At 35.3% G+C, this 27,914-nt stretch overlaps 1 protein-coding gene across 1 annotated transcript in view; it reads right to left on the reverse strand.

The window, feature by feature from the left end:
• CAMKMT (calmodulin-lysine N-methyltransferase) overlaps window positions 1-27,914 on the reverse strand; it is a 222,601-nt gene that overhangs the window by 181,605 nt on the left and 13,082 nt on the right. The window contains exon 3 of the mRNA XM_082757387.1: window positions 25,366-25,430. Coding sequence (XP_082613513.1) covers window positions 25,366-25,430 — 65 coding nt within the window. The remainder of the gene's footprint in view (window positions 1-25,365; window positions 25,431-27,914) is intronic.

Genomic DNA, 27,914 nt, shown 5'->3' on the forward strand with positions numbered 1-27,914 from the left:
ATCCCCTAGGGTTACTTCCCTGAAAGTGTTGGAAAATCCACCATGCTTACTGTACTAGAAAAGTGCCACATACTGGGCATAAGGGGCAGGGTTCAATAATAAGGGAAGACCTGTGTGGGACAAGGTCATGACCAACAGTCTGCTAGAACTGCCTCTGAAACTGCTGTAACAAGGCATTCCTCTCCCAAACTCCAACCAAATGAGCCCACAGCATTTCTGTTCAGACACCTTTTAAGAAAGGCTGGTAGTCACTGAAGAAGGAGAAATGGAGGAGACACATGGAAGCTGTTGGAGACATGTTTGGAAGAAGTCTAGAGGAGGTATACTCCCAAAAGGAGGGCAGTGTGTAAAGCCACACTGAAGCCAGAACATGCCAACAGCATTGCGTATTTTTATTAAAGCTGCTGAAACTTAACTTGCAAACTGAAAGGAACATACGTGTTGTGTCTAAAAATCAGCAGTAAACATGCTTCTCTTTTTGCTGGTATAGTCTTCATGTGGTTCATTTAGTTTTGTGTATCAACTGGACCCCAGTGAAAGATGTTGAACCCAAAACTCAAACCTAAAGGCACCAAAATCACGATGAAAGGCAAGTATCCTGTTTGATGACAATGAACTATTCATGGAGGATCTACACCTGTGTTTCTGAATTAAAATTTTCAGGAGAAGTATTATTGAGAAGTTAGAAGAAATTATATCAAATATTCTATTTGTTTTCCTTGTGGAACTAACAGTAAAGCGATAAAGAGCATAAACTTTTATCTGTGATTTTAACTGGTATAATAAAGAATGCTTTCTTTTTAGCAAAGATATACTTACTAAAAATCCTAAGATCTTTACAAAATCCTAGAAATAAAGACTATCCATTTTCCTTTTTGGTAGGTTCCTGGCATTTTACAACACTCGAGTACCAAGCTTAGGGTGCTGTTCAGATTAGCAATGACTTGAATAGAAATTCATTCTTTTTCTTTGCTGAATGAATCCCATTATTTGGCTGTGGGTTATAAGTACAGTTATATTTCTAAGAATTTTATTTCCTGTCTATAACAGCTCAGGAATAGGAATATTACTTATGTTCCATTTCATAGTTCTGAAAGTGTTTTGACCCCACATGGAAATTTGAAGACCTTTTCTGAATAGGGCCTTCTATTCACATAATGATTTTTTTCTGTATTATTTTATTAATATAAATACACTTCACCTAGTGAAAGCAGGTCTTACATAATATACAAGAGGCATCTTATTACATTGTGATAACTTTAAATAGAGTCTTTTGACTATGAAACTCATTTTTTCCACTTAAGTGGATATAAGCTACATGAACAATGAGAAACAACATCTTTTCAAGTGACCTTCTGGCGCTATTTAAAGAAATTATGCAAATATTTTCAGATCCAAGTGAAATAAAATAAATAGACTTGAGTATCAAAAAAAATGGAATAGATTATCTTGTTTCGCGGGACTTTGAAAGTGTTTGATAGCTGTATTTTTTTAATGAGTGCCCATTTAGAGTTGTGTTCTGGGCTGATACTCTTTTAGAAATGTGAGTGCTATCATCTTGTTATGGCTAGAATACATTCGTGATTCAGCACCATTGTTTCCAGTGGTTTCTGAAAAGCATTAAACTTGTGGCAGACTTAAAACTCCTACAGCAACAACAATTACTTGCAGTAACTTGGAACACTTTTTTCAATATATATATATTTCACAATCAGCCAGCTGATTAAAAGAATAATTGAGGTGCTGTATTTCAGGTTAGTCTTTTGTTTGTTAAATGTTTAGCATTTTCCCAGGCTCTTAATAGCAGAATTCTTCTTCCCGTTGGCTCACACACAGGTTCATTGTTTCATGATGAATTCACCAAGAATTCACTTGACCCTTGCCTATTTTAGCCTAGCCAATGACAGATGCCAAGGGAAATTTCTTTGATTTAGCAGCTGTTAACAATCTGCTTTCCATTTTGTCTCCATGGTCTTCCAGTCATGGGCTAATGGTTTTGCCGTATCAACCACCTACCATTCTCAAGAATAAAGTAACTTTGCACATGATAAATTGATTATTATAATTAAAAAACAACTACTCCTTAAGAGTATCACTGAAGTGCCCAGTGCCACCAGAAGGCACAATTCCACTCCCAGCACTCCCTCAAAGGCCTCAGTGACAGGTATCTAAATAGGAGTGAGAGTATGGAAGCCTCAGCCAGAAAGCAACATCCTCAAATGCTGCCCAAAGTATTCTGCCACCTGCCTTGACCTAAACTTTCAGTGTTGTGTCCTATATAACCCTTGCTGGTCATATTCTCTTACTCACTGAGCCTGGTGATAGGACAGAATGGTAATGAGAGTCTGGGGCAGTAGCACCTTCACCTTCTTCAGTAGAGCCATTTTAGATGGCTTACAGTGTTTGTGAAATCAGACACAAACTGTTTCAGAGTTTTATTCTTTTGCATGATCTGCACTGTGTGATCCTATGGTCCTAAAGTCTACAAGCCAGGTGCATTAATAAGCCACGTCCCATGTATCTGTTCTCAAGAGAGAAAGCAAAGCTTGAAAAACAGAGAGGAAAGAGAGAAGCACTATATATGATAAGATGTCTTTTCTTTGAGCACTGTAGGAAGGAAAAAAGACCACTTGGATGCAAGAATGCTTAAATACTGAAAGTGAAGGTACAGATAAATTTAAAATTTACCTTGAGGACAACAGCAGAAGACTTCGACAATAAAAACTGTTAAGACTATTTCTTACATATAAATAACACATTACTTGTGAACAGAATTCCAACTAAAACCTCCCCTATAAAGAAGGCATTTAAATATATTTTTAAAATTCAAAGTTAAGTAATATGATTATCCTGACCAAATATGACATTATCTTCAGCTAGAGAACCATACTAAATATTTTCCTAAAGGTCAATTTTTGCTAGCTGGTGTATTTGTTATTTAAAAAATTAACTCAACTTAATAAAAATACACAAGCAACTTAATCAGAAACTTTTTAAAAAGTAACCTTTAAAATATATTAGTGCATCAATAGCAATCCTATTAATTGAAGCATCATTTAAAAGTGTCAATGGCTCTTACAACACCAGTTGCAATCCCTTACTAATTTAACATTACAACTTCATTTCTTGTTCTAATCTCATCTAATTTACCCTTCTGATTTCCTTCCTTCTGGATATGCTAGCTTTGCCACCCAATGAGTTTATTTCACTAGTCATTCACTTTTAACAGTAAAACCAAACTATTTGAGGGGAATAATCTCCCTGCAAATCCAACACAGGATAAAGAGCTCTTATTTATCGAGCATTTTGTGCCTTGAATTGAAGCATTATTGCAAAGAGTGAGCAATAAACAAAAACACCTCAGGGGCCTGGGAGGAGCAATGTAACCAATTACATTTAATTAAATCAAAGGATGGGAGCCCTAGGGTTGAATGAGCTGAAGAACAAATTTGCATTAACACCTAGCAGCCAAACAAGTAGTTCTTGGTTTAGTCTGGAAGTACAATTGTTGCCATCTATTCTCTGCACTGAAGGGGGGCCATTAGCTAAATTCTTAGGAATTGTTTGTCCACTGATGAGGGGCTGCCTTCTCAACATTTCACCTCATCACACATGAAAATTGCCTCCTAAAATAAACAGCTTCTTCTGAAACCTAACAAACAAACATTAGGACATGACTCACAAGTTTGCAATTCTGTAACACCTTTGTTCAGGGTCAACAAAGAGAACAATGCCAGGGCTCACACACCTGAGAGAACTGGAGACCCTGCAAGCCCGATTTGAAGGAGAACTGGGAAGAATTAACCTTAATCTGACCACAATGAATTGTATAAATTGAAACATACAGGATAATGATTACCTACAGCACTTGCAGAAGGGATGCAAACATTGAGCCTCTGGCATAATGAGAAGACTTCCTAACACCAAATAATTGCCAGTGCAACGCAGCCCAAGCCTTCCTTTCTACTGTTCAGAGGGTGAGGGGGAAAGATCATGGAAGTCTGCGAAGAGATGGAATGAATAAATAAGAGTATGAAATTGGTAGAGAAATTAAAAGCAATGAGATACAGAAATGCCTGAAGTCCGCAGGTCTGAATTTTCCAAACTCTGAGTCTGGTGGTGAAAAGAGGAGGAAAAGACTAAAAATGTTTAATCGGTTATAAACTATTTTTGCTAAAAAAAAGTTTACATGTAAAGAGGGCAATTTTTTGAAGGTGTCTAAGAGGCATTTGGTAGAGTAGCAATGGCCAGAATTCTTTTTGCTTTATTTTAAAACAATTTAAGAGATTTGTAAGAATAATAATTTCAAATAATTAGAGGTTTAAATGTATTGTCCCATACCTCATCCCAGATACAAAGTATACCTTAATCTACATCTTCCAAAACCAGAAATTAGTTTATCCATTTTAGGTTATACAACAAATCAAAAGGAATGTAATGGTTTCAAAACACTTTTCCCTAAATCTCAAGCTAAAAGGTTGAATTATTAAAATAACTTTTTAGGCAATCAGTGTTCATTGTGCCCTAAAACTGCAACAGCCAAGATTCTCATTTTGAAAAATACTGAACGTGCTTACATAATATTTTCTTAGCTCTTGTTCCTTTAATATTAAGATGGAGAGTACAGAGAACAATAAAAGACATTTGTAGAAGTCTACGTGCTTTTTGAGTAGTGTTCCCTCTTGACCTATTAATTTTCTTGCTTTGGAAGAAATTAAACTGCAGTCTTACTCTGCAAAGTGACCATATGAAACATAATTTTATTCTCACCATACAAACATGCTGCCTTTATTTACTCATAGCTACATTTGGCTCTCATAATGACAAATAAAAATAGGTTTTGCTGCCCTTTTATATGTTGTTAGACCCAAAAAGCTAAGAGATCTAATAGCTTGCTTTTAAGAACATGAGAAGTAAGCTAAACTTTTCATCTCATTAACTAAGCTAGCATCCAGCCTGAAGTAAATCAGAAAACCCTTTGTTTCAGAACAAACATCTATTACGGATGTGCTTTCAGACTACACCTACTTTAGTCTAACCAATTCAACCACTGAAGTGTTTCCTCCCTATTCTGGATATGTATTGCCATCTTCTTAATGTCAGAGCTTTTGATAATGAGAATATATGCAGTGTTGGATAGGTTTGTTGAACAAATTTTAAAAAAATAAATTGTTTCAGGGTGGGCTAGTTTTTGCGTTACACCAAGTAAATGATCAGTATCAAAAGCTTTAGAGCCAAAAGAAGGCATAGCAGTGGCAATAGATGATCAAGCATAGACTAGACAAGACTACCTCCTTCAATCAGCAGCTGCTAGATCAACACAGGATATGGTGGAACAACACCTGTAAGCATCTAGTTCATCATTTACAGGCTCCTTAACTTGGACATGTTTCTCAAAGGATGAGAAGTCAACTATCTCAAAGCAGAAGTTAACTGAGTAGCCAAGTGTTACTCCTTTATGGAGGCTGTTTTCCCTGTTTTGTTTTAGAATGTGCTCAACTAACAAATTTTAAATCCACATCAAGACAAAGAATATATTCTAGTTTCATGTGTAGAGACCTCACCTTCTTTAATTTACATTCCTTGAAAGAAAGAAAAGAAAGAAAAGAAAGAAAAGAAAGAAAAGAAAGAAAAGAAAGAAAAGAAAGAAAAGAAAGAAAAGAAAGAAAAGAAAGAAAAGAAAGAAAAGAAAGAAAAGAAAGAAAAGAAAGAAAAGAAAGAAAAGAAAGAAAAGAAAGAAAAGAAAGAAAAGGAAACAAACGCTCCTGCTCTAAATACATACTTGCACCTTTATGGGTACTTTATGGATAAACTGCTCCAGACCTCACTGTTTCTGCTCTCCATCTCAAAGTAGCCACAAAGATCTACATTTCCCAACTCATGGCTATGAGCCCTGCCACAAGGGTAAGGGGAGGTGGACTAAGAGTTGTATAAAAGCAACTATGGGAGGGTGGAGGCAATAGGGCAACAAGATAGGGAGTTCTCAAATAAAATCCTCTAGGCTACATTTCACTTATATCTGACACTTTGTTTAAATACAAAGATCAAACAACACAGGGTACGCATTAAAATAGTTTTTGTTTTGTTGTTTTTAATCCATGGATGGCATGTTAATCAGAATGAATGCTGCTGGGTTATGCCAACTTCACTTCTAAATGAAACCATGCAATATAAGAACCTGTTAAATTACCAATCACTTCTGGGCATTGAGAAGTTTGACGTGGAGCCTGCTGCAGCCATCCACTGCTGTCTGTATAGCGGATGAAGAATGTTCAGCATTGAAACTTCAGAATTTTCTAGACATAGAAAACACTGCTGTGCAACAAAGTCTCCATGCATACACATGACAGTGAGCACATTTTCTGGTTGACTACAGTGCATTGTCTCTGAACAGGGCTCTGGTTCAGCTAAGAAAATATGAGGTACTCCTTCTAGACCAAAGGAATGAAAGCAGAATAGCAAAGTAGAGAGAAGTGCAGAAGAAATGGTGTGGGAAGCGATTGCAGGAAGAAGAAATGGTGGAAGAAAAAAAGAAATTGGTATGCGGTCTACATGAAAAAACTAGAACGAACCTCAAATATGAGGCATCAGTCTTAATTCACTCTCAGCACTACTCTGTCATGTAAACCACAGAACAAGAAGTCCTCACAGTAGTCAATCTCATGATGCAATAGCTCCAGGAATTCAGAGAACAGAACATATACACACCAACTACCACTCTAAATACTTATTTTCTCACAAGATCTAAGAGGAATCACACTGTGACATAACATTCCAGATGGACGCAGTGATTAACTTACCTGCTGATGAGCAATACAAATTCAAAGTGCATCCTGAACCCCTGTATATTACAGAGCTACTGCTAGCAGCACAATTAAGGTTTTACATTAGTCCAGACACAAGGCAGGGAGAGGTGATGTCAAGACTGTTTCCAAAGGATCGCTAACTACTCTTGAAGATCTGCTATAAATCGCATTTTTTTGGGGGGGGAAACAAACAAACAAATAACAACAACAAAAAAAAACACGTTACATTTGAAGTGCGTGCTTGAAAAGATAGATTAGTTTTACAGTTTGAAATGTTACTCCTATTTATCTTCTTTGAAAAAATATTACTTGATTTAGTGGTTTAATTTAGTTTTGGTTTCCATTTATTAAAAATATATTTTTTTGAAAAGTATATATGAAGGTGGAGTATACTGTTTTGGAGGTCAACCAACTTCTCATTTTTAGTGACAGCATTCTGTGTTCCTGTCTATATATTATTAATCCCATACGATTTTCAAATCTGTTGTGCTCAAATATTCTCAAAAAAACCACAATTTTTTCAATTTGATTCATTATGTCCCTTTTTATATGCTTCTGTTTACCTCAGTACAAAACTGAAATGTGCTGTGTAATTATGTGTTCGCTTCATCATTCTAATTAAATTATTAATTATCTCAGTGTCCTTTAAACGAGATTCATAGCAGTAACATAAGTAACATAGAAACATATTTTACACAGAGCATGAGGCAAAAATCTGATATCCCACTCTGCAAAATATGGGTAGAACGAAAAAATAATTAAAATGTTCCACTTCAAACCTTTTTGTACTGGTATTCAGCTATGTCTACCCCAGCATGTTTCATGCCCCACTCTAAATTTACTTTTTTCTGATTTAAACACATAAACAGTTCAATTTCAAAATAATACACAGATCTTGAATTAAGTGAATATAAGTCTTCTGTCTTTAGTCATGGTGATAGTAAATGATGACAAAATAAACTAAAGGACTTTAATTAAGAATAACTAAAAAAAAGTCCATTTAAAAAGATGTTAATTAACCCTGCAGGGTACATGCAGGATTTGAAATGAGTCAAAACAATGTCCAGCTTAATGCTAAGAACTTATAAAATGAGCTATCAGGGCCTATTAGTGCATTGTAATGGCTTAGATACTTGAAGAAGTGACCCTAAAATCTCTATTCTGACCCAACTTTCAGAAATGGGGCAGAAGATTGACCTTCACACAATATAATCAGCAAAGGATCTAAAAAATGTATCTCTCTGTTATGTGAAACCACAGTTTTATTTACTCAGGCATGTTCACTTAGGAGTTAAGGTCCACTCAAGCATCATTTCAGGGTTAAAGGTTATAGTATAAAGCCATTATGTTTTCAAGCAGAGTAGCATGCTACCATTTGTCTTGCAGTAATATCACAATCAGATGTTACCTTTGTAGCTTGGCCCAGCGGTGAGTTTAAGACCCCAGCATACACATTGTAAAATAGATTCATACTTTCTATAAGACACATTCAAACTGCAGTTGCTAAACTTTACATTGGTGTGTATTTTGTCTAAGCTTTTATCTAGACACACTGGTAAACATTTATGATCTCTGATCTGATCTGTTTATATAATAATTAGGTGGATTCAAAGTCAGTATACCGTTAATGTTTCAAGTATTAATAGGAAAAAAAATCAATACTTAAGCTTCCAGGTTCAGTTTCACAATGGAGTCGGTGTCTTTGTCTCAGAAAAATTCAGAGTAACTTTAAGAGGAGGTACAACCGGGACAATCAGGATTTCTAAACTTCTCATTCAACAATGATTTAGAATTCCTTGCTACTGTTTACCAGTTCCTAATGTTCATTACATGCCTATTCCAAATTAAGAACATTCCTTCACCAAGAGATTACTAATTTATGGCTCTGTACAACAATAACACCTCAGTTTGATCACAACAGAATCAGTGTTTGTAAAACTTTACTTGCAACAACAAACAAAAAAGATTGTTAAACTGATGATATTTATGCTAGACACAATAAATCAGAAAATGCCTACACTGTCAGCAGCAGATGCTGAATGTGCTAACCAGGTGTTTTTAAATAATTCATGCCTCAGAGAGATGACAAAGGCTGTACATAGATTTAATTTCTCAAGAGCAATACATAAACTTTGCATGCTTTGAAGTTAGCTGGGTATTGAGGAAAACAAACAATAACACTACTTGCTGCTGCTCTTTGATTTTTATATTAATGAGTCAAAATTTAGAAGAGCAACAAATATACTTTTTTAAAACAGTAAGCTTTTTGTAACTTTATAACAGGTAAAAAAAAATAGGTGCTTCCTATAAAAAAAAAAATCTTGATTTTATGTATTCTTTGAACTGATGCAGATCCCTGCATCTCCCCCCACCTGCGTTATTACTATGTGTAATTTGGCCACGACACACTAGCGATTTCTATCAAAATATAAATATATATATTTTAAAACATAATAGCATTATGAATCATAGTATGATTCAGAGTGTGTTAGACATACATATGCAAATGCAGAATACTTTCAAAAAATATTATTTCTGGGTACATTTTCTGCAAAAGGCATGCCAGTGCTGTCCTAGCAAGTGCTACTTCAAGACATTGGGGATCCTTGCTTTTGTGATCTGGTGCCTGTGCATGCAATTGTTGTATAGCACATTTGTAAACAAAATTACAACAAGCATTTCCATTAAAGTAATATCTAGTTTGCAAAGTAAAATACTTGACTCAACAAATGCCAAAATTATTTAGAAAATGCCACTATGAGCTTAGCACAGCTCTCATGCATGTAAGCCTTATGAAGCAGTGTGCAATTAAATATCACCATATACTATACCTAACACATGCCCACTGCCTCCTTTTAGTTCACAGTACTAAAGGCCAGTGTTCATGTAATAATAAAATAATCAATATTTATACTTTAGTTAAACATAGCCCCATTCCTTATTTTCTGAATTCACCATTTAAGAGAGGAAGCTTCTCCAGCATTTGGCTTGAAAGCCCTATGCAGACTACTAGAATTCATTGTCTGCTTTTCAGCACCTCACTCACTTTGAAAGGTATCCAACCAGCAACCTCTAACAGAGTAACTCCTCCAGTCCTTGCTATGTGCCTTATGACCCAGTGTTGTAGTCCCTGGGAGAAGACAGAAGTCAGAAAGAGACAGTTCTTTATGTGAGGCCCTAAAGCACAGACAGAGGAAAGTGTAACTAACTGAGCATCCAAAACACTCAGAACTTCAATTTTCTGAGTGTTTTACAATTTTGCTTTAGCTGTTGAAATCACCATTTCAGCTGTGACTAGCTTCTGGGGACCAGATCCTGGGCTTTCTGAAGACAGTAAGATACTAAGCCACCATCCCAAAGCACACTGTAGTAAGCTGAGGAAGAGAATCTGCATGCCAAGCAGCAATGCACTGCAGTAATGCAAAATCCCAGTTTACACAGGCAACCCTAAACTAACAGCACATTTTTGTAGTGCCAAGGACTCAAAGCTAAAAATTATTTAACATACTTCCATGGGTATTTTTTGAGCTAAGAAACAAGCATCAAATATGCCATCAGCTGGAATATCAGCTTGTACATAGGTGATTAGCAGGATTGCAACTTTTACGCTAAGACATTTTATGCTTAAGTAAATATAGCAAATAAAAATGTCGCTACAGTCTACATGTAGTAGCAGATAAAAAGAATAGAAGACGTATTTTACCTGTGCAGTCACAGGAAGGCAATGCATGGAGAGATATCTGGAAATGCAGTTCTATTGCTGTCATTATGGGAAACAATTTCTGGTGCACCCGGCACTCCCTCCCAGTCCTCTTCAACATGAGCTAGTACAGCCTCCTTTCTACCTTTGACTCCTTGTCTTGGCCCAGTTATTCTTATCATGCAAACCTGTCTGCATTCACTGTCATTTCATCACAAATTCTTGTCTGGCCAGTCTGTTTTCTCTCTCCACCCCACACACCTCTTGTTTTATGACACCCTCCTGACTGGTCCTACTGTCTGTCCCACTCCATCCTCTGATCACCTGGTCAAGATGATCAGAAAGCAACATGGATCCTTTCCCCATACTTAGGCTATGAAGCCTAAATTTTCAACTTGCGGTAAAAAAAGGAACAATTTAAAGATTAAGAGCAAACATCATAGCAGTACCTACCACCATGTTTAATGTTAGATATTTAATATGAATGAAGTTTATATATATAATATATAAAAAGTATATAAATTATAAATTTATATATATATTTATATAATTTATACAATATTTATATAATTTATATTTATATATAAATTAAATTTATATATAAATATAAATTATTATATAAATGCCTTAAGTATTCCTTTTTGGAACAGTACATTCAGAGTATCAAGTAATTAATTTGTTGTGTTTTTTGCTTCTATGTTATCCAGCGTTCAATTCCCAATTTAAAAAGAAGAAAGTTTCCTGCTCATTTCTACACCAAGTTGCAATTATTGTGCTCCTTATTATTCAGCACTGAAAACATTTCAATAGTTACAAGATTCTCATCTCTTTCAGATTAAAATATTTTTTGTGCTTTTTTTTTTTTTTTAAAACCAATTTTAGGGAGAAGACAATGTTTCTTATTCATTTGACAAGACCTGCCGAAGACAATGAGATTCTTTGTATTACCATGGCAAGTCAAATTTGACTTGTACTAAAAACAATTGGAAAAATATGACAGTAATTCAAGAGCTGACAATGCTTTCAAACATTTGGGGAAAGATGGCACATTGCAGTTGTAGTTTCATCATCTTACAATATTTATGTCACCAATAAGCTAGTTTCAGGAAGGTCAAAGTAAACTGTCAAGTAAAAGAAATCTTCAACAACATCTTAGTTTAAAAAAAAAAAAAAAACACTTTAAAATCCCATTTTTCTTCTTTCATGTATATAATGTGAATATATATAATATGTTTAAATATATAGGTAATAATTATATGTGTACTAACGTGCAATAATTACACACACACACACAAGGGCCTGGTCAATTAAACTGATTCTGTTAAAATCACAGGATAATCCCTTCTGAGCAGTATATGCATATTTCTCATATTTTGCTTACAGAATTAGAAACATTTTGCAATTACAAATCAAATCCCTATATATAAATGCTCAGTTTGTAAAATTATTTTAAAAGATAATTGAGCTTATTATTTACAGGAGTCTGCCTGTTCCTTTTTGACAGTTCACACTCACCCATCATAACACTTGTACTCTTTAAATGTCAGACAGACAACTCTGTTTATTCTAAATAATGCAAACAATTCATATCTGCAAACAGACTATTTTTATTGTTTCCTCTCATCATCAGTTTATTCTGATTCTAGTTCAGTTTTTCAGAATTATCCAGCATAACATCTTCACCTTCTCCCCTTCTGTTAGGATGTCACTTACCCTAACAAGCAGAAAAACGTGTCTGTGTATTTTAATGCCAAACGTTTACCATATCATTATCAGAAGAGCACACAGAGTCCTCAAAAGAAAAGACTACAGTAATTACAAGGAAATAAATTTTTAAAATAATGTGAGAATTTAAGACAGATTTAAAGTACTGACTTTTTTTTTTTTAATATACATTAATTCTTATTGCCATTACTTTTGTCTGAGAAATAAAAATGTGAAGTATAGCTTCTGGAGATTAACAAGAGACATGCAACTGGCTGCTGTATTATGCGAAGATGTATATGATAAAGCATTTATATCAGTTAGAACACAGACTGCAAGGAGCAAAGTCTCAACGATAGCATGTTTCTAATTCTGGAACCAGACAATTCAATGCGAATGGAAAAGATTTTTCTCTTTCACGGGAGCTTTGAAAATAATAAGAAATCTTCAACAGAAGTTTATCTAGCAAATAGCAGATCATATTTGGAGTCACATCCCTTGAAGCATATGATTCTTAGTGCATACCTTTTTTTTTTTTTTTCCTTAAAATTATGATAAATTTAAAGATAGCATATTTTACTGTCCATCTAGAAACTAGAGTGGAGATCTTAGCATTTAATTGCCCAGCTTGTACAACCATTTCATTCCTGTGCATCATGTAATGTTTTGTTGGTTCTGCCACCTTTTGAGCATCTATGCAACTTTAAAAGGCAGCTTAAGGTCATTGGAAAATATTGCCTTTTCCTACTGCCACATTTAAATGCAGCTACTTTTATGCTGAGGCTTACACAGCAGCTCTCATTTTAAAACCCAACTTTTATACTAAGCCTGCTTCTTCATGAGAGAAGTCTCAAAATTCTATATATTAGAGTGTATAGAAAACACTGTAAACAGTGTTTTACCAAATCTAAATACAGATTTAAAAAGCGACAAATATTTTACACATACACACACACCAACCAAATACAAGCTCCACCTGGTAACCTTAGGCCTATATGTTTTTCAACCTTTTTCAAAGATTATTCTTAAACAAAAAACAGATGCATCAAAAACAGTCCTTCTTATCAGTTCTACCTCCTCACCCCATCCAGCTAAGGGTTATTTTATCTAAATAACTGATTTTTGGTTTTGACTCTTTATTCACAGGTAATTTTGTGAAAGTAATGCCTACTAATCTCTGCTGGCAGAGAGAAACATCAGAGTTCATAAACACTGGTAGCTCACTGCTGCTTAGTAAATAACTGCATTAGTCCAATTAAAAAAAAAAAAAAAAAATCATACCTTAAAACAATCATATTCAAATAGTTTGTGAGGCAAACTAGAAGTAAAATATATACAACTTCCTCTGTTTTTCTACTTCTGCCTAGCAAATCATGTTAGAATCTGCTCAGACTCACCTGCCAGTAACTAAGCCTCTCCCACAGGAGATGTGCAGCTGTACACCTCTTCCTCATAGGGAATAAACACCAGTTAGCTTTTAACATAGAACAGAACATATAACTTTTAAAAGCAGATTTTGGTTGGGGACAAAATTACCAAATGAATTCTTAGTTGTAATAAAAAAATAAAATAAATGTTTATCTGATTAAACTCATTTTAGCTGTCTTTAACCACACTAGCAAGAGGATATAACATTTTCTACTCTAGGAAAATATCAAAGTAAATAATAAATAAACCCACAATACCTCAAATCGGCACAATTTCAAAATTGGAAGCAAGACACAGAAAAGAAGTGCCTTGTATAGAAACTGCTTGGCTACATTGTGTTATATTATTAGCTTATTCCAATGTCTTAGCGTGACCCTACACCAGGGTGCTGATTTATAAAATGGCTTAGGAGCATACATAATACTTTTTAGGTGTGTGAATAGGGGAATTTAATCAAACTAGGTACGTGCTTACAGTTACACATGCATAAAGCTGCTGATTTTTACATTCTAATGGCACATTTACAGGCAGATAGCAGAATTTTTTTTCCTTTTACATTCTCTCAAATGAGTGAGATCATGAGCTGATTACCCTATTTGAGCCCCTGTAGGCAAGCACATAAAAGCTCTTAGCCAATTCCCTTTGCTAATTCAGGTCCCCTGGTCTCACCTACTTTCATGAAACCAACTGGTACGTGTTGTAACCAGTAGACTTTTGTCTAAAATCAAATAAACTCAACCTAAAATCTGCAGCTGCTATCTGTAAGGTTAAAATAAATAAATAAATAGAATCATAGAATATCCGAGTTGGAAGGATCCTACAAGTATCATTGAGTCCAACTCCTGGGTCCCCAAAGGACCATCCAAAAAAATCAGATCATTTGTCTGAGAGCAATGTCCAAATGCTTCTTGAACCCCATCAGGTTTGGTGCTGTGACCACTGCCCTGGGGAACCTGTTGCAGTGCTTGACCACCAGTGAAGAATCTTTTCCTGATACCCAGTCTGAGCCTCTCCTGTCGCAGCTTCAAGCCACTCCCTTGGGCCCCACCACTGCTCACCAGAGGGCAGGGATCAACATCTGCCTCTCCACTCCCCCTTGTGAGGAAGTTGTAGACACCCATGAGGTCTCCCCTCAGTCTCCTCTTCTCCAGGCTGAGCAATCCATGTGACTTCAGCCACTCCTCATATGTCTTCCCCTGTAGACCTTTTACCATTTTCTATCACCTTTGGATACTTTCTAACAGCTTTATATCTTTCTTATACCGTGGCACCCCAAACTGCAGGCAATACTTGAGGTGAGGCCACACCAGTGCAGAGAAGAGCAGGACAATCACCTCCCTTCACCAGCCAGCAATGCTGTGCCTGATGCACCTCAGGATACAGTAGGCCCTCCTGGCCACCAAGGCATGCTGCTGGCTCATGTTCAGCTTGCTGTCAAACAAAATACCTGGATCCCTTCCTGTGGGACTGCTCTCCAGCATCTCATCCCCCAGTCTGTCTGTATAACCAGGATTGCCCTTCCCAGGTGCAGAATCTGGCACTTGCTCTTGTTAAAGTTCATACTGTTGGTGATTGCCCTGCTCTCCCGTTTGTCCAGATCTCCCTGGAAGGCCTCATAAATAAAAAGATTCCTTCTGTACTTTTTGATGGACACATTTAGGCATCTAAATAAACACGAGGATTTAAGGCTGTGAATCCATCAGGTTAGAAAATTACGCTCCAAAGAGATGAAGAGTTAATGACAACTTTTGGTATGCCACCTGTGGCATTTAAGGTGAAAAGGATCTCCTGAAAAAGTAATACTGCGTGATTTGATGAAGAGCAATCAATAAACCTACAAGTGGGAGAGGTTAGAAGTCAGGTCTGCTGGTAGTACTCAGTTTACTACCACTGTAAGTTTTCTCGGTTCTGTCTCTCATTCCATTAACATTTGTGTAACAAATCTGGAGGCGTATAGACATGAGCAAAGAGGCTTACTACTCGTTAAATGGATTGAATAGTTCGCATAGTGCAATATCCACCCTCTTCTGAGCTGATTTAAAACACACGAGAAGCACATAAATCAAGACAAAAAAATATGCCCTAAAGTATTGGAATTTGCTTACATCTAAAGCAAAACATAAAAAATGAAATTAAAAATAATATCTAGATAGTGAAATGCACGTTCAGCCAGCACTAGCATGGACTGAAATAGAGTAAATTTAATTCACATAGCACAGGTCACAGTTCAACAATAAACATCAATGGACAAGGAGTTAGCGTTAAAAGGTACATAAAGCTTAAATAAATCTCTTGTTTAGTTGTCAACCTGGCTGGCAGATTCCATTTCTCATATGCAAGAAACACAAACACATTTGAGTACCACCCTAACACATCCTGCATTAGTTTACATTCCATCACATTTATGGAAAGATGGGTAATAGAGAGCATTAAGGTATAGAGTGTTACGATCCCATTCCAATTTTTGCTACACTGCCAATCGTATCAAAAAAATAAAACCAACAAATGTTACACATCTCAGTATAGCTTCTCCTTCAGAACTGGAATGCCAAAGATCTATAAGACAAAACTATGCATAGAAGCTTAGATAGAAAGCATCTGTAACACAAACGATTGAAACAATGGCTTTCAGGAAGTGAATGAAATCATAAGAAAGAAAATCAACAGGTGACTTTCAGCGTGGAAGACAATAACACATTCTATAATTACATATAAGGTGTCATTCAATTCATCCCCTCCCTCCTCTTCATAAAATCAAAAATTCTAAGCCAATTTGTGTTTTTCATTCTTTTGTTGCATATTCCACATTAAAGTATAACAACAAAAAATAAATTACAAGATTCATTAAAATTACAATTAAGAAGTTAAATAATAAGCATTCACCAAAGATAAAAGGCTTCAATATAGGGCAGAAGCAGGAGATGTCTTACATCAAAATTTTAGAAAGCCTTTTGACAATTTCTTGTGGAATAAATAAATAAATAAATAAAATTTTGTTAAGCAGAGCTGATTGAGAAAGCTGACTCTACTTTAGAAAATAATTCCCAACACTTTACTTTAGAAGTCAGTGATTTTATCAAGTGGAGATTACATAAATGTCTATACTAGGTTGTGCTCTTTCTAGGCAATGGAAGAAATATGCTTATTAAATTAGCAATCTATCAACTTAGGAAGTCCAGTATGCTTATCAGGCTTCAGAGGATAAAAAATAATGAATTAGAATAAGTCTGGAAACAAAATAAAAAATTTAAGGGAATAAGTACCAGTTATTGCACTCAGGTAAGAACCATCAGCTATATAAACACACAACTGGGAATAACTGATCCCTTTTGGGGAGAATCAGGATCTTACAGCAGGTCAAAAGCTCAACAAGAGTCAAAGTCCTGCTGGTTTAAAAGAGGAAAACACAATATTGGGATTACAGGCTGTAAAACACAAAATCACCTGCTTTACTTAGCATTATGAAGGTCTCAGCTGGACTGTTGCACCCAGTTTTGACAAATACTCTTCAAGAAAGATACAAAACAGATGTTTAGATTGTAAAGAAAAGTTGGAATATAGCAAAAAAATGCAGCTCAGGAAAAAAATGACAGCATTTGGATTGCGTAATGTCAGAAAGGGAAGATATAGGCAAGGGCACGTGATGACTTAAAATACCTAAAAAGCTATTACAAAAGAAAATTTCATAAACTACTTATTACACAGAGCCAATTAGCAAATATATATATATGTAATAATTTTATGCTTTAATAAAAAGATTACCTTAGATACTTGGAGATAGAGGAGATACTTTCTAACTGCAAGGAGAGTATATGTGAAATCTCCATCACTAGAACCAGTGTTCTGTTTCTTAATTTTATGGGACAGTCACCCACGTCTTTCATAGATCTATTGAAAAACACAAGGCTATTTCTGGCAATTACTGCAAATATGCAGTAGTTCACATATTCCTCGTACATTTTCCATTTACCAAACTACTTGTATAAAGGGGCTCTTTTAATCCACCCAGTTTCCCAAAAATTAATTCTTTGGATTTCTGGAATAATGCCTGAAAATACTTTGAAAAACTATGAATTTTATTTAACCATACTGAGACTAAATAAGACTATTTAATTTGTCAAACTAAGTACATGAATAATAGTTATACACTGGATTTTCAACTGGTCACTGCTATGTAGATCAGTTTTCACTAGTTTTCACTTTTCAGTCAGAACCACTGTCAGAAAAAAAAAAAAAAAAAATCAGATAGATGTGTTTTTCATCAAAGGTTTCAAATTCCAGAAACTTTGTATTCAAAATAGGTTTTTTTGAATGCAATTCTGTAAATCCACACTGAATTAAGTTGAAACATTTCACCCTAACCTTTTCAAAACAAGACACTGGAGTTCATGCATTTGAATGTGATTTTTTTTTTTCAATGAAATACAGTGCAACTGTTTACAAGTTATCTAAAAACAAACCTTGAAACCAAACAAAAAAAGGTGCAAGTTATTTATATCATTTCAGCTACATTTGTAGAGAACAAATGAAGAATAGGGACTGTCCTTGTCACCTCCATTCTACAGCCACCGATGAGTCTGTATCTCAATACAGAGAAGCGTCCAATCACCTGTGTAAGGAAGGTACATCAGCAACTTTGTGTGGTAACGTACAGTAGTTATCTACCCAAGGATGTACTCCAAACACAGCATGCCTTGAACATATTCTGCTCCTTGTGTCTGTAGTTTTGTGAACACCAGCACTGAAATCACGTCTAGAACATGGCAAGTAAAAGGACTGGTGAAAGCAAAAAGGATGTATACTAAGAAACGCCTATGTTCCAACCAAACCACAACAACCTACTGCACAGCAAGCTAAATGAAACCAATTTACAACTATTTATTTAAATAATGCTAAAATTTGAATTTTTAAAGAGTAAACTACAATGCATTAAAAGAGTATGTTTAATTATTAACATTGCACATCTAAAGAGATACTTACCATTGCTATCCTACTTTATCTCAATTAAAAATGTGATTAAGATAAGTTATCTAACATAAAAGTAAAACCCCTGAAATCAATTAAAATAATTCATACACTTCTCCTTCTACCAATCTAATTAAAGATGTTATAACCCATCTTCAACTTCTTTTAATTAATTTAAACTGAAAGATCCAACTTGTCATGATAATTCATTTAGCATACATGGAATACTTTCAAAATGCTTCAGATTACAGAAGGTCAACGCCAGCAAGTAAAGGCAGACTGTGCCAACAATTTTTCTAAAGACTAAGACAACAGCAAAAACCCATCTAAGACAAAATCAGGGTGCCAAGGCAGAAAACATTGCTCAGCAACACAGAAAAGCAACTGAGGTTTCCCTAATACATCCTTATTTTTTACCAAAAGGCTTTCATGGGAATATCCTGAGCAGGTGAACCAGTCATTATGAAAGATTCAAGTTGACCAAGGAAGAAACAGGGTACTCAGAAGAGCTCAGTGGGGCTTCTTCACCTCCTATTTCTCCAAGCTGCTTATATGCATAGGAACAGAGTGAGATGATGCTGGAATATGTTGTAGGGAGAAAAAAAAAAAAAAAAAAAAAAAACACAAAGAAAAGTATTTTTTAAAAAAACAGATCCCTGGTGACAGTTCTGATTTTTCTTTTCTCAAATAGGCACCTCATACACAGAAGATTTTAATGACTGGGGAAAAGAAGAGGATTGCAGGACAGTACCTAAAACAGACAAATCATTGACATTCCAAACGGGAACAGTTTCGTAAAAATAACGCTGGTAGCAAGAGTAATTTAAAAGGTACCTGCTTCTCCCCATATACTTATTTTCTGCTCCATTCCATAGGCTTTATGCCAGTTATGTCAATGTGACTGCTTGGGATGATGCTGTAACCTGAACCAGTGAAGTGAATTGGATGGGGGATGGGAGGGAGGAAACAGCTGTTTTTTCTTAACCCTGATCATGAAATGTTTTATTTAAAAGGAAGCAGCATAGTGAATAGTAAATTGTAGGTATCATAAATACAATATTTCATTCAAAACGACATGTATCGTTGCTATCCAAACCTTCTTCCAGTCAATTTATTTTTTGCTGAAGACTTTTTCAAGAGGGTGTGAGATTCTGACATGGTAAACAATATCAAACTGCCACACAGATGGAACGAGAGAAGACTCAGAAGACGAGTGGCAGTATCTCGAGGTGAGAATATCTAGTGAGGCATAGAGAGGCAGGAAGCATATCCAAGTCAGTATGCTTTTCACCACAGAAAACAAGAAGTTTCCTCTTGGGAAGGAAGAGAAAAAAAAAAAAAAAAAAAAAAACACCACACACACAGAAAGAAAATTTCCATAGCAGCACCTGAAAAATGCATTCTGCTCCCTTGTTAAGTCTAAGTAATGTTACATGAAATACAGGAGCACCTCTACTGTGATAGAAGATGCCATCCTATGCTTTTCCCTAGGTAGCTTGATGGCATCTTTCCTTCCAGGCATGATAAATCAGTAGCTGCCAGAATATCTCCATAGAGGAGTTCAAATATCTTTGAGTTACCCTGTGAGAGCTGCAAAGACACAAGTAAGTCTCTGAACACATTCTCATACACTGCTGCTGGGAAACACAACACCCTTTATTGCTAGATATTTGAGAAGAAAGAAGGAAAAAATCTTTGTTTAAAAGAGTTTTTTAGTTAGATAAAAGTTTTGTGAACAAGAAGTTACACAGCATTTTTAATTAAACATAGCTTTAAAATGAATATGACCTGAAAGAAAGGAAAAAAAAAAAAAAAAAAAGAAAACTAGAATGAGAAAATTCATTTTGTTCAATGTTTCCCTGAGATTTATTTTTAAAAAGGGGACTTAAAATTAAAATCTTTTTTCCTTCTTATTTTCTTGAAAAATATGCTATGTAGGGACAGAACTATTCTCCAATTTAGACAGCATGTTCAAAAATCCAAATTCCTCCAACATAAACCTTTTTCTTTCTGAAACTGAAATTTCTAAATGTAAAGCTAGTACAAACAAAAACAGTTCAGAAGATGGTGAGTAGGTGTTTTGTAATAAAAGCTATATCCAGGCACTGTTTTCAGCAAACTGCAACATGTTCCTGAAGAAAAATACTTTTTTTTTTTAAATTTTAAAAAAGTGAATATATAAGTCTATATTTTTTCTTGATTTCATATCGTCTGCCTGGCGTTCCTGCATATACAGAGGCAAGAGAATTTAAATCTATTCTGTTCCCATCCCCCCAAAATTGAGAGCTTGTCTTCACAGGATCTATTTGATCAGGAACAGCAACTTTGGAATAAGTATTGGGGTAGCTCTGTAACTGCAGCACCCTCTGCTGCTTTTTTAGTTCCAAAACATGTAAGTCTACACTCCACTAAGTAGAAAATGAAATGAGTATGTATTGAACATGTTTCTTGCAATGGTTACATTATTAACTAATGCTATGTGTAGTTTATAAGAATATTTTTTTTACTATTCCAAATGGTATAAAATTGCAAGTGTATATATACTACATGAGCACTCTGGAATATCTTGTTTCTGGGTTGACATCAGGTAGATACTAGACAAAAACTCCAAACTATGTTTTATTTCACTGCTTAAAATTCTGCTTTACGGTCATTGTAGCTTTCTCAGACTTGTGGCAATTAGTAAAGAGGATTGTATTTTGACCCTTGATCATTTCACTTATAGCCTCTCAAATTACGTGTATAATTATACGAACATTTCTCCCACTAGAAAAAGACAGGGGAAAGTGATAATTGACAACAGCTCATTCTTGCAGAATTTCCTTTGCCTTTTGGACAGTCATTTGCAGAAGAGATTTTCTGCAAGGATGAGCATGGTATGTGGCTCCCCAAGCCAGCTGATGCTATCCCACAATGTCACCACTGAGCCTTCTGCTTGGGATCCATCAGTTCTTTTGAAGGAGTGTCTTATGACTAGAGATGGTCTCAGGATGTACCATTTTTTTAACAGATGGCATACTGTTGTCTAAAATGAACACACCAATCTCTTCCTCTGTCCTTGCCTTCTTTTCCTTGCTTCCTGTTCATGCACAGAATTAAAGCTGAATGAAGTGCATTTAGCATTGCATCCTGTCTGTGTGGAGAATTCATTCAGCGTTTTCATGTGCAAACTGCTCTCTCACAAAAGATGAGCAGAAAAGATACCCAAAATTTTCACATGTTGTTTGGAAAAGTGATTTGTAGCATGAATTTTTATTCATGGCAGAATTCCTACAATGAAAAGGCATCATTGGAAATATTTTTGAAAAAGACAGAATGTAAGGATACCAAGTTTGAACAACTTTGTGCAGAGGCAATTTCTGGAGTTAACACTTTGGAGACTCATAATACACCATTTACAGCTACTGCAGTTGGCTGCATTTTTGCCCTGAAGTCTTACTGGTGTAAGGCAGCACTGTCAGAAAGCAGTCACAAATACTCCTCAAAACTGCTTATTGATATTTTATATAATGCTGCCAGCTAGTGGCACATCTGGTACTGAGTTTGTGTGTACTGGGAGTGTAGAGAAAGTGGTATTGACTAGAATTTGCTCTACCACTCTTCTTTTGATAGGGTATGGTGATGTGGCCATAGGTAGAAAGATCAAAAAAAAAAAAACAAAATTTTAATACAAGGTCCTTGGTTATTTGAAACAAATGATTTTGGTTTCAAATGTTGAAATAAGAATCATGTTTCAGTTTTTAGAAAATCTAATCTGTTTAACACAATTATTTAATGATCTAGGTTAGAGGTTTGCTAGAGGTTACTCTAGCAAAACATTATCTAGTACAGTAGCCAAAGCAAATATGCAAAACACTAAAATATTTAACTATTTTCTGATAACTCGGTCCAAATCATTTAAGTGAAGTTTAGTGCCCAGTAAGTTATGACTACGCAGGGTACCCTAAAAGAACATTAAAGTTTGTAATTACTCGATAGGTCCTCTCACAGAGACACTGTTGATAGAACTGATAACATGCTCAGTACTGGATAGCTCCATTAGTACTAGGTGTTAGAAGATATGATTTAATAATGTTAAATGTAAAAAAAAAAAAAAAATGATTTTTTTTTAGGGTATACTGTCATATGATAAAATAAAATTTGTAAATAACACTATAGCACTTTAAAAAATATATCAACCTAGCTTTAGAAATATAAGAATTGTAGTTACTCTTAGAGATAAAAGGACAAATTCAATCAGGTACGATCCAAATTAAACAGCTCAGTAACTCATGAGTGGGAACTTTACTATGATGGTATGATATACACAGCAGTTCTGGCTTGAACACTGGGCACCTTTACTCCATAAAGGCAGTAGCAAGGAAGTATGATTAGTATACTCCAAGCCAGTATGCTGTCAAAATGCTGTCAGAAGATAACTATTTTAGTTACCCTAATAGAGTGTAATCAAAAGTGCTCAGTAAAACAGGCATAAATCAGTAATATGCACATCAATACAGAGTCACAGACATTTAAAAACAGGGAAGCAGTGAATTTTAAAATGACTTTGCAAACACTGCCTATAATAGCACAGCATGAACTCTCAAAGCAATACCAAATCCAAAGGGACAAATGTGAATCTTTGTGTATACAGAGAAACAGTAAGGAGAACTACAAATGTCATATTACTTCTGTGTTAGACTGGTGTTGTGCCTATTAGAGTAGTAAGTCCTGTTCTACTATCTGCAATCAATAAGCAAGTAGCTGAAATACTGGAAAAGGTTAATAGAAGAGCCGACAGCACGTCTAACAACAGAAAAGCATATCAAACTTTAGCACAGCAATTTATTTGTGTTATCAAAGAAATTTGTATAGATTGATCACAATCTAAGTACTTACACAAAGAACAAAGATTAAGAAAGCACATTACGGTGTTTAACAAAGTACAATATCTTGTTCCAGTATGTGGGTGTTAATGTTAAAGCACTTTTGACATTAAAAAAATAGGATTTTCTCTGCTGTTCGAACTAAACACTTGAGTATTTAATGAACAATAGTATTTTTTCTTTCCTCTCATTGCCCCTTCACTGTCAAGATTGGACTTTTTTTTCTTATTTTTCTTGTTTTTTTTTTTTTTTTTTTTTTTTTAAATTGGGTAAAGCTTAAGAATAAATGTAAATGGTTACAAAAGTCTCTCTAGCATCCTATTCAGAGAATCTACATCAAATCTCTTCAAATGCCTCCTGTAATTTAAGCAAAGCATTTTCTTTCAGATCCTAAATGTCTTAAATTTAAATATTTTCATTATCTACCTCATGATGCCTACACCTATACCTGATGTCAGTCATAATTAGAAATGTGAATTTTCTTTCTCAGCCCTATTCATTTGGGATTTTAGTATATTACTTACATAAATTTTTCATTCCAAAATCAGACAAAAGCATCCCTGTTTGGCAACAGTGAAAGAATGTATCCAAACACATTTTGTGGCAGAACCCTGCAACTACCTCCAATGTTGAGAGCTGAATGGAAGCTAGCAAATTTTAAAAGGAGAGCACATGATTTATGAATAATTTTTTTTCCTTTGGAAGACAAAAGTTTCTTCAATAAATTGACCTTTTTCCTAATGAAAAGCCCATGTTTATTGAAACAGGTTTGGAATACAAAGACTGGAGTTTTGAGATGAAATACTCGTATTTCTGGACAGTTTTGATCTTATACCTTTGACAGGGATGAAGAGATAACTGCACTTTTCTTGAATAATTGGCAACCATAGAGACACACCCCAAGCTCCGCCCCCCCCCCCCCCGGTTTAATCCGCAAGCTTGCTTGTTTGAAAACAACCAACCCTTCCTGAGAAATAAGGCAGAAATTACCAAATAAAAATTCAATGTATATCTGTGAATGTAAATTATATTTACTTTAATTATACATAATTAATCACTACAAAAAATAGTTACTTATTTTAGCTTGGCTTCTTTCTTGTGATCTACCATAATTTTATAATTAAAGTCCATTAACAGCATAGAACACTTTATTAATAAGTATACTGAAGCAGAGCCATACTGGATCAGACTCTGAAGGTCCACTTAAGGCTCACCTTGTCTAAGATTAATGTGGTCAGTAGCTGATGCTTAGAAAAGAGCGCAAGATCAGGACAAACATATCATCCTACTGCCCCATTAATTCTCCTACTGTCCAGCAATTTCTGAACCGTAACTGATGCCTTTACACTCAATAGCCACAGGGAATTTTTCTTCCACAATTTTTCTCCTCTGCTTTTAGAACCCATGCGATATACTAGGAGCCAAAACGTTCTGTGGGGAGGAATTTCAGAACTTGATTAGGTGCTTTCTTTTGTTTTTCTGTCTGCCCTCTGTAAGCCAGAAGTATCATTGTATGTTTCCCATGCTCTCACAGCGTTCCTCAGATAACCACTGCTGGCCATTGGCCAAGACAAATCAACGGGCTAAACTAATTTTTTGTCCAACCCGGTTCAGCTGCTCTGATGCACTGAACTCCAGTCAGTGAACTTCCCACTGCAGTCACAGGACCAAAAACAACATACACTGGGAAGATTTAAGGGTGTATGCACACAAACAACTGTGCTATATAAAACAATGCAAAGTGCTTAGGTAGGTAGTAGATGTGTGTATCTGGTCATGGTAAGGCTGTTTCTCAGGTAAATGAAATGGTTGCTGATGGCTCATACAGTAATAATTTGTATTAGTACAGTTAGGCTTCTGTCAACATTGTACTGTATTTAAATAAACAATGACTTACAGACATTCCCTGTGTTGTCAAAGCTTGTAAGAACATCTTTAACATTTTGGAGTCCATCGTGAAATCTAGAAGAAAACAGAAACAGTGACTTACCAACATATAAACAATCAAAAAAACAAAACAAACAAACAAACACAAAAATTTTCATAAAAAAAGGTTCACTGCACATGTCCATTTCTCACAAATGACTTTCACAGACAACAAACAGGTACTACTGCAGCCACGTGGGGCACAACAGGGAGGCAATCAGTAGTCTTCAAAGTTCCACCACAGTCATTCATGAACTATGAAAATGTTTCTCCAAAACTAATCTTTATCAAAATTAAAATATATCCAAACAGCATCAGTTTTGACATAGTTGTGGAAACCACATATAGGAAAGGAAGAATTTTGGTAATGAGATTTCTTTGAAGAGGAAAAACAAAAGAATATTTTTGAACAGCAGCAGTACGCACATTCCTATTTTCTTCCACAAAAGTCAAGAACATTTCATTTAATTATGTGAACAATAAAAATGGTTAATGTGTTCAGTGAATTGCATTCTCTTTGGTTTTATATTTGTATAATTAAAGTAAAATATTCAAAACTGAGGAAATTAAATTATCGTATTATTATGAAATCATATTGTTATGATCTTCACATATCACCTTCAAATTTTAGCACACAATGAGCAAATCACTCACAATTTGCAGAAGAAAAGTGCATTAAAGTTGAATGAATGTTTGCTTATGAAACATGTAAATGCTATAGACATGCTGGCTGGACTCACACAAACAAAAACAAAACCATAAAAATAAAAAAGAAGAAGAAACTAAAATTTTTTTTAACTGCTCCAAACCAATTTAGGGCCAAAACAAGCAAATAAAAATCAAGAAGTCTTACACTTTACAACAGTTAGATCACACAGTTGTTTCATAAATGCACTTAGAGTTCTAAAAATAATTCAGCTAGGCAGTAAAACACAAAAATGCAGTCTTTTAATAAGATTTCACATATAGCTTCCAGGGCCATTTGGGATCATACCAATTTTCAGCAATTTAAGAGTGAAAGAAATCCAGCACCTCTAACATTTTCAAATTTAATGCTCATTCTCTAAGCTTTTCATTCCTGAATATTAGTGTAAGAATGGGGGAAAAAAATCTAACTTTTTTTTAATATGAAACTCTATATTGCAAAAAGACATTTCTAACACATTAAATGACAAATTATGAGAAGTACAAAGCATCAACTTGACTAATTCTTAAAAAAGAAAGAAAGAAAGAAAGAAAGAAAGAAAGAAAGAAAGAAAGAAAGAAAGAAAGAAAGAAAGAAAGAAAGAAAGAAAGAAAGAAAGAAAAACAATGAAGCCAACAGAACCTGAAATGAGGTCATAAACAGGGGCAAGAAAAATGATCAAAGATATTACAAGCAACATTCACCTGTAGATCAGAGCTTTTCTCCCAGCTACCTAGAAGCAAGCCAAAAATACATTTCTAAACTGCACTAGAGGGTGGAAGTCTACAAAAATTTTCCTAGCTTGCCTGGACAAAGAATTCACTTTTTCCTTCTTTTATTTTCCTTTGGCAAGTTTGTTTTCAATCAGATTAGCCAACTGATGCAACAGAGTTAATCCAAGGGAAGTGACAGGAGAGTGAACAGGATCAGTAGTCCTGCTAACTGCAGAGCTGCCCTTTGAACTGTCTCCTGCTGGCTCTTCAGCATCCTACTCACTCCATAACCACGCATACTTCTGACAAAGTCAGGGTCTCTCAGACAGCTGTGAATGTATTCTCTCTAAATGAATGTAAGACTGGGGGGCAAAGAAAAAGATTCAGGGAAAGCTAAAGAAATATATTAATCTTTGTTGACATAGATTAGTCCTGGAACAATAAACTGATTTTTTTTTTTTATATTATTATTTCTTTGTCTATATGTTTCATATATTAAAGAGATATCATAAAGTTTAAAAGTTAAGCAAGCAGAGGCAAGGAAGAACAACTTTTGATATACTTAACTTTCATTAAAAATCTTCCTCTGATTATAAAACATTCTTTCCATGGTTAAACATCAATATACACAGACATTTCAAACACATTCCATTTATTATTCAGTGGCCAAAAGCTTGTGGCTTCCAAGCACAGACACAATACATCTTAATATTTGCTGTTTTGGCCAGTGGAGGCATTTTGCACGGGCCACCTGCAATATTCAAAGTCTCTTCCTCTCCGTCTGTGTCTTGACAGCCTCCTTCTTGCTTTCACAGATACCGTTCATGGCAAGCACATACGTGAGCCATAATTTAATGATGAGAATGATCCAGCTTTCCTCTGAGGGGCATCCTTCTCCTCAGTCCCACCCCACACTCATCCTGAAAGCAGTCAGGGTTTAACACCTGCTTCCTTTAGTCTGATCAGCTTATGAAACCTTCACTGAAGAAAAGCAGGGAGCAAGCGCAAACATCTAGGATGAGAGGAGTAGCCATTACCTCAGTAATCACTTCTCATTTACTCCCAAAATCACACCTTGGGCAGGTCTTACACATATTACCATTATGGACTACTGTAAGACTG

Source organism: Aythya marila (assembly GCF_965140915.1).
Source record: "Aythya marila genome assembly, chromosome: 3".
Lineage (NCBI taxonomy): Eukaryota > Metazoa > Chordata > Aves > Anseriformes > Anatidae > Aythya > Aythya marila.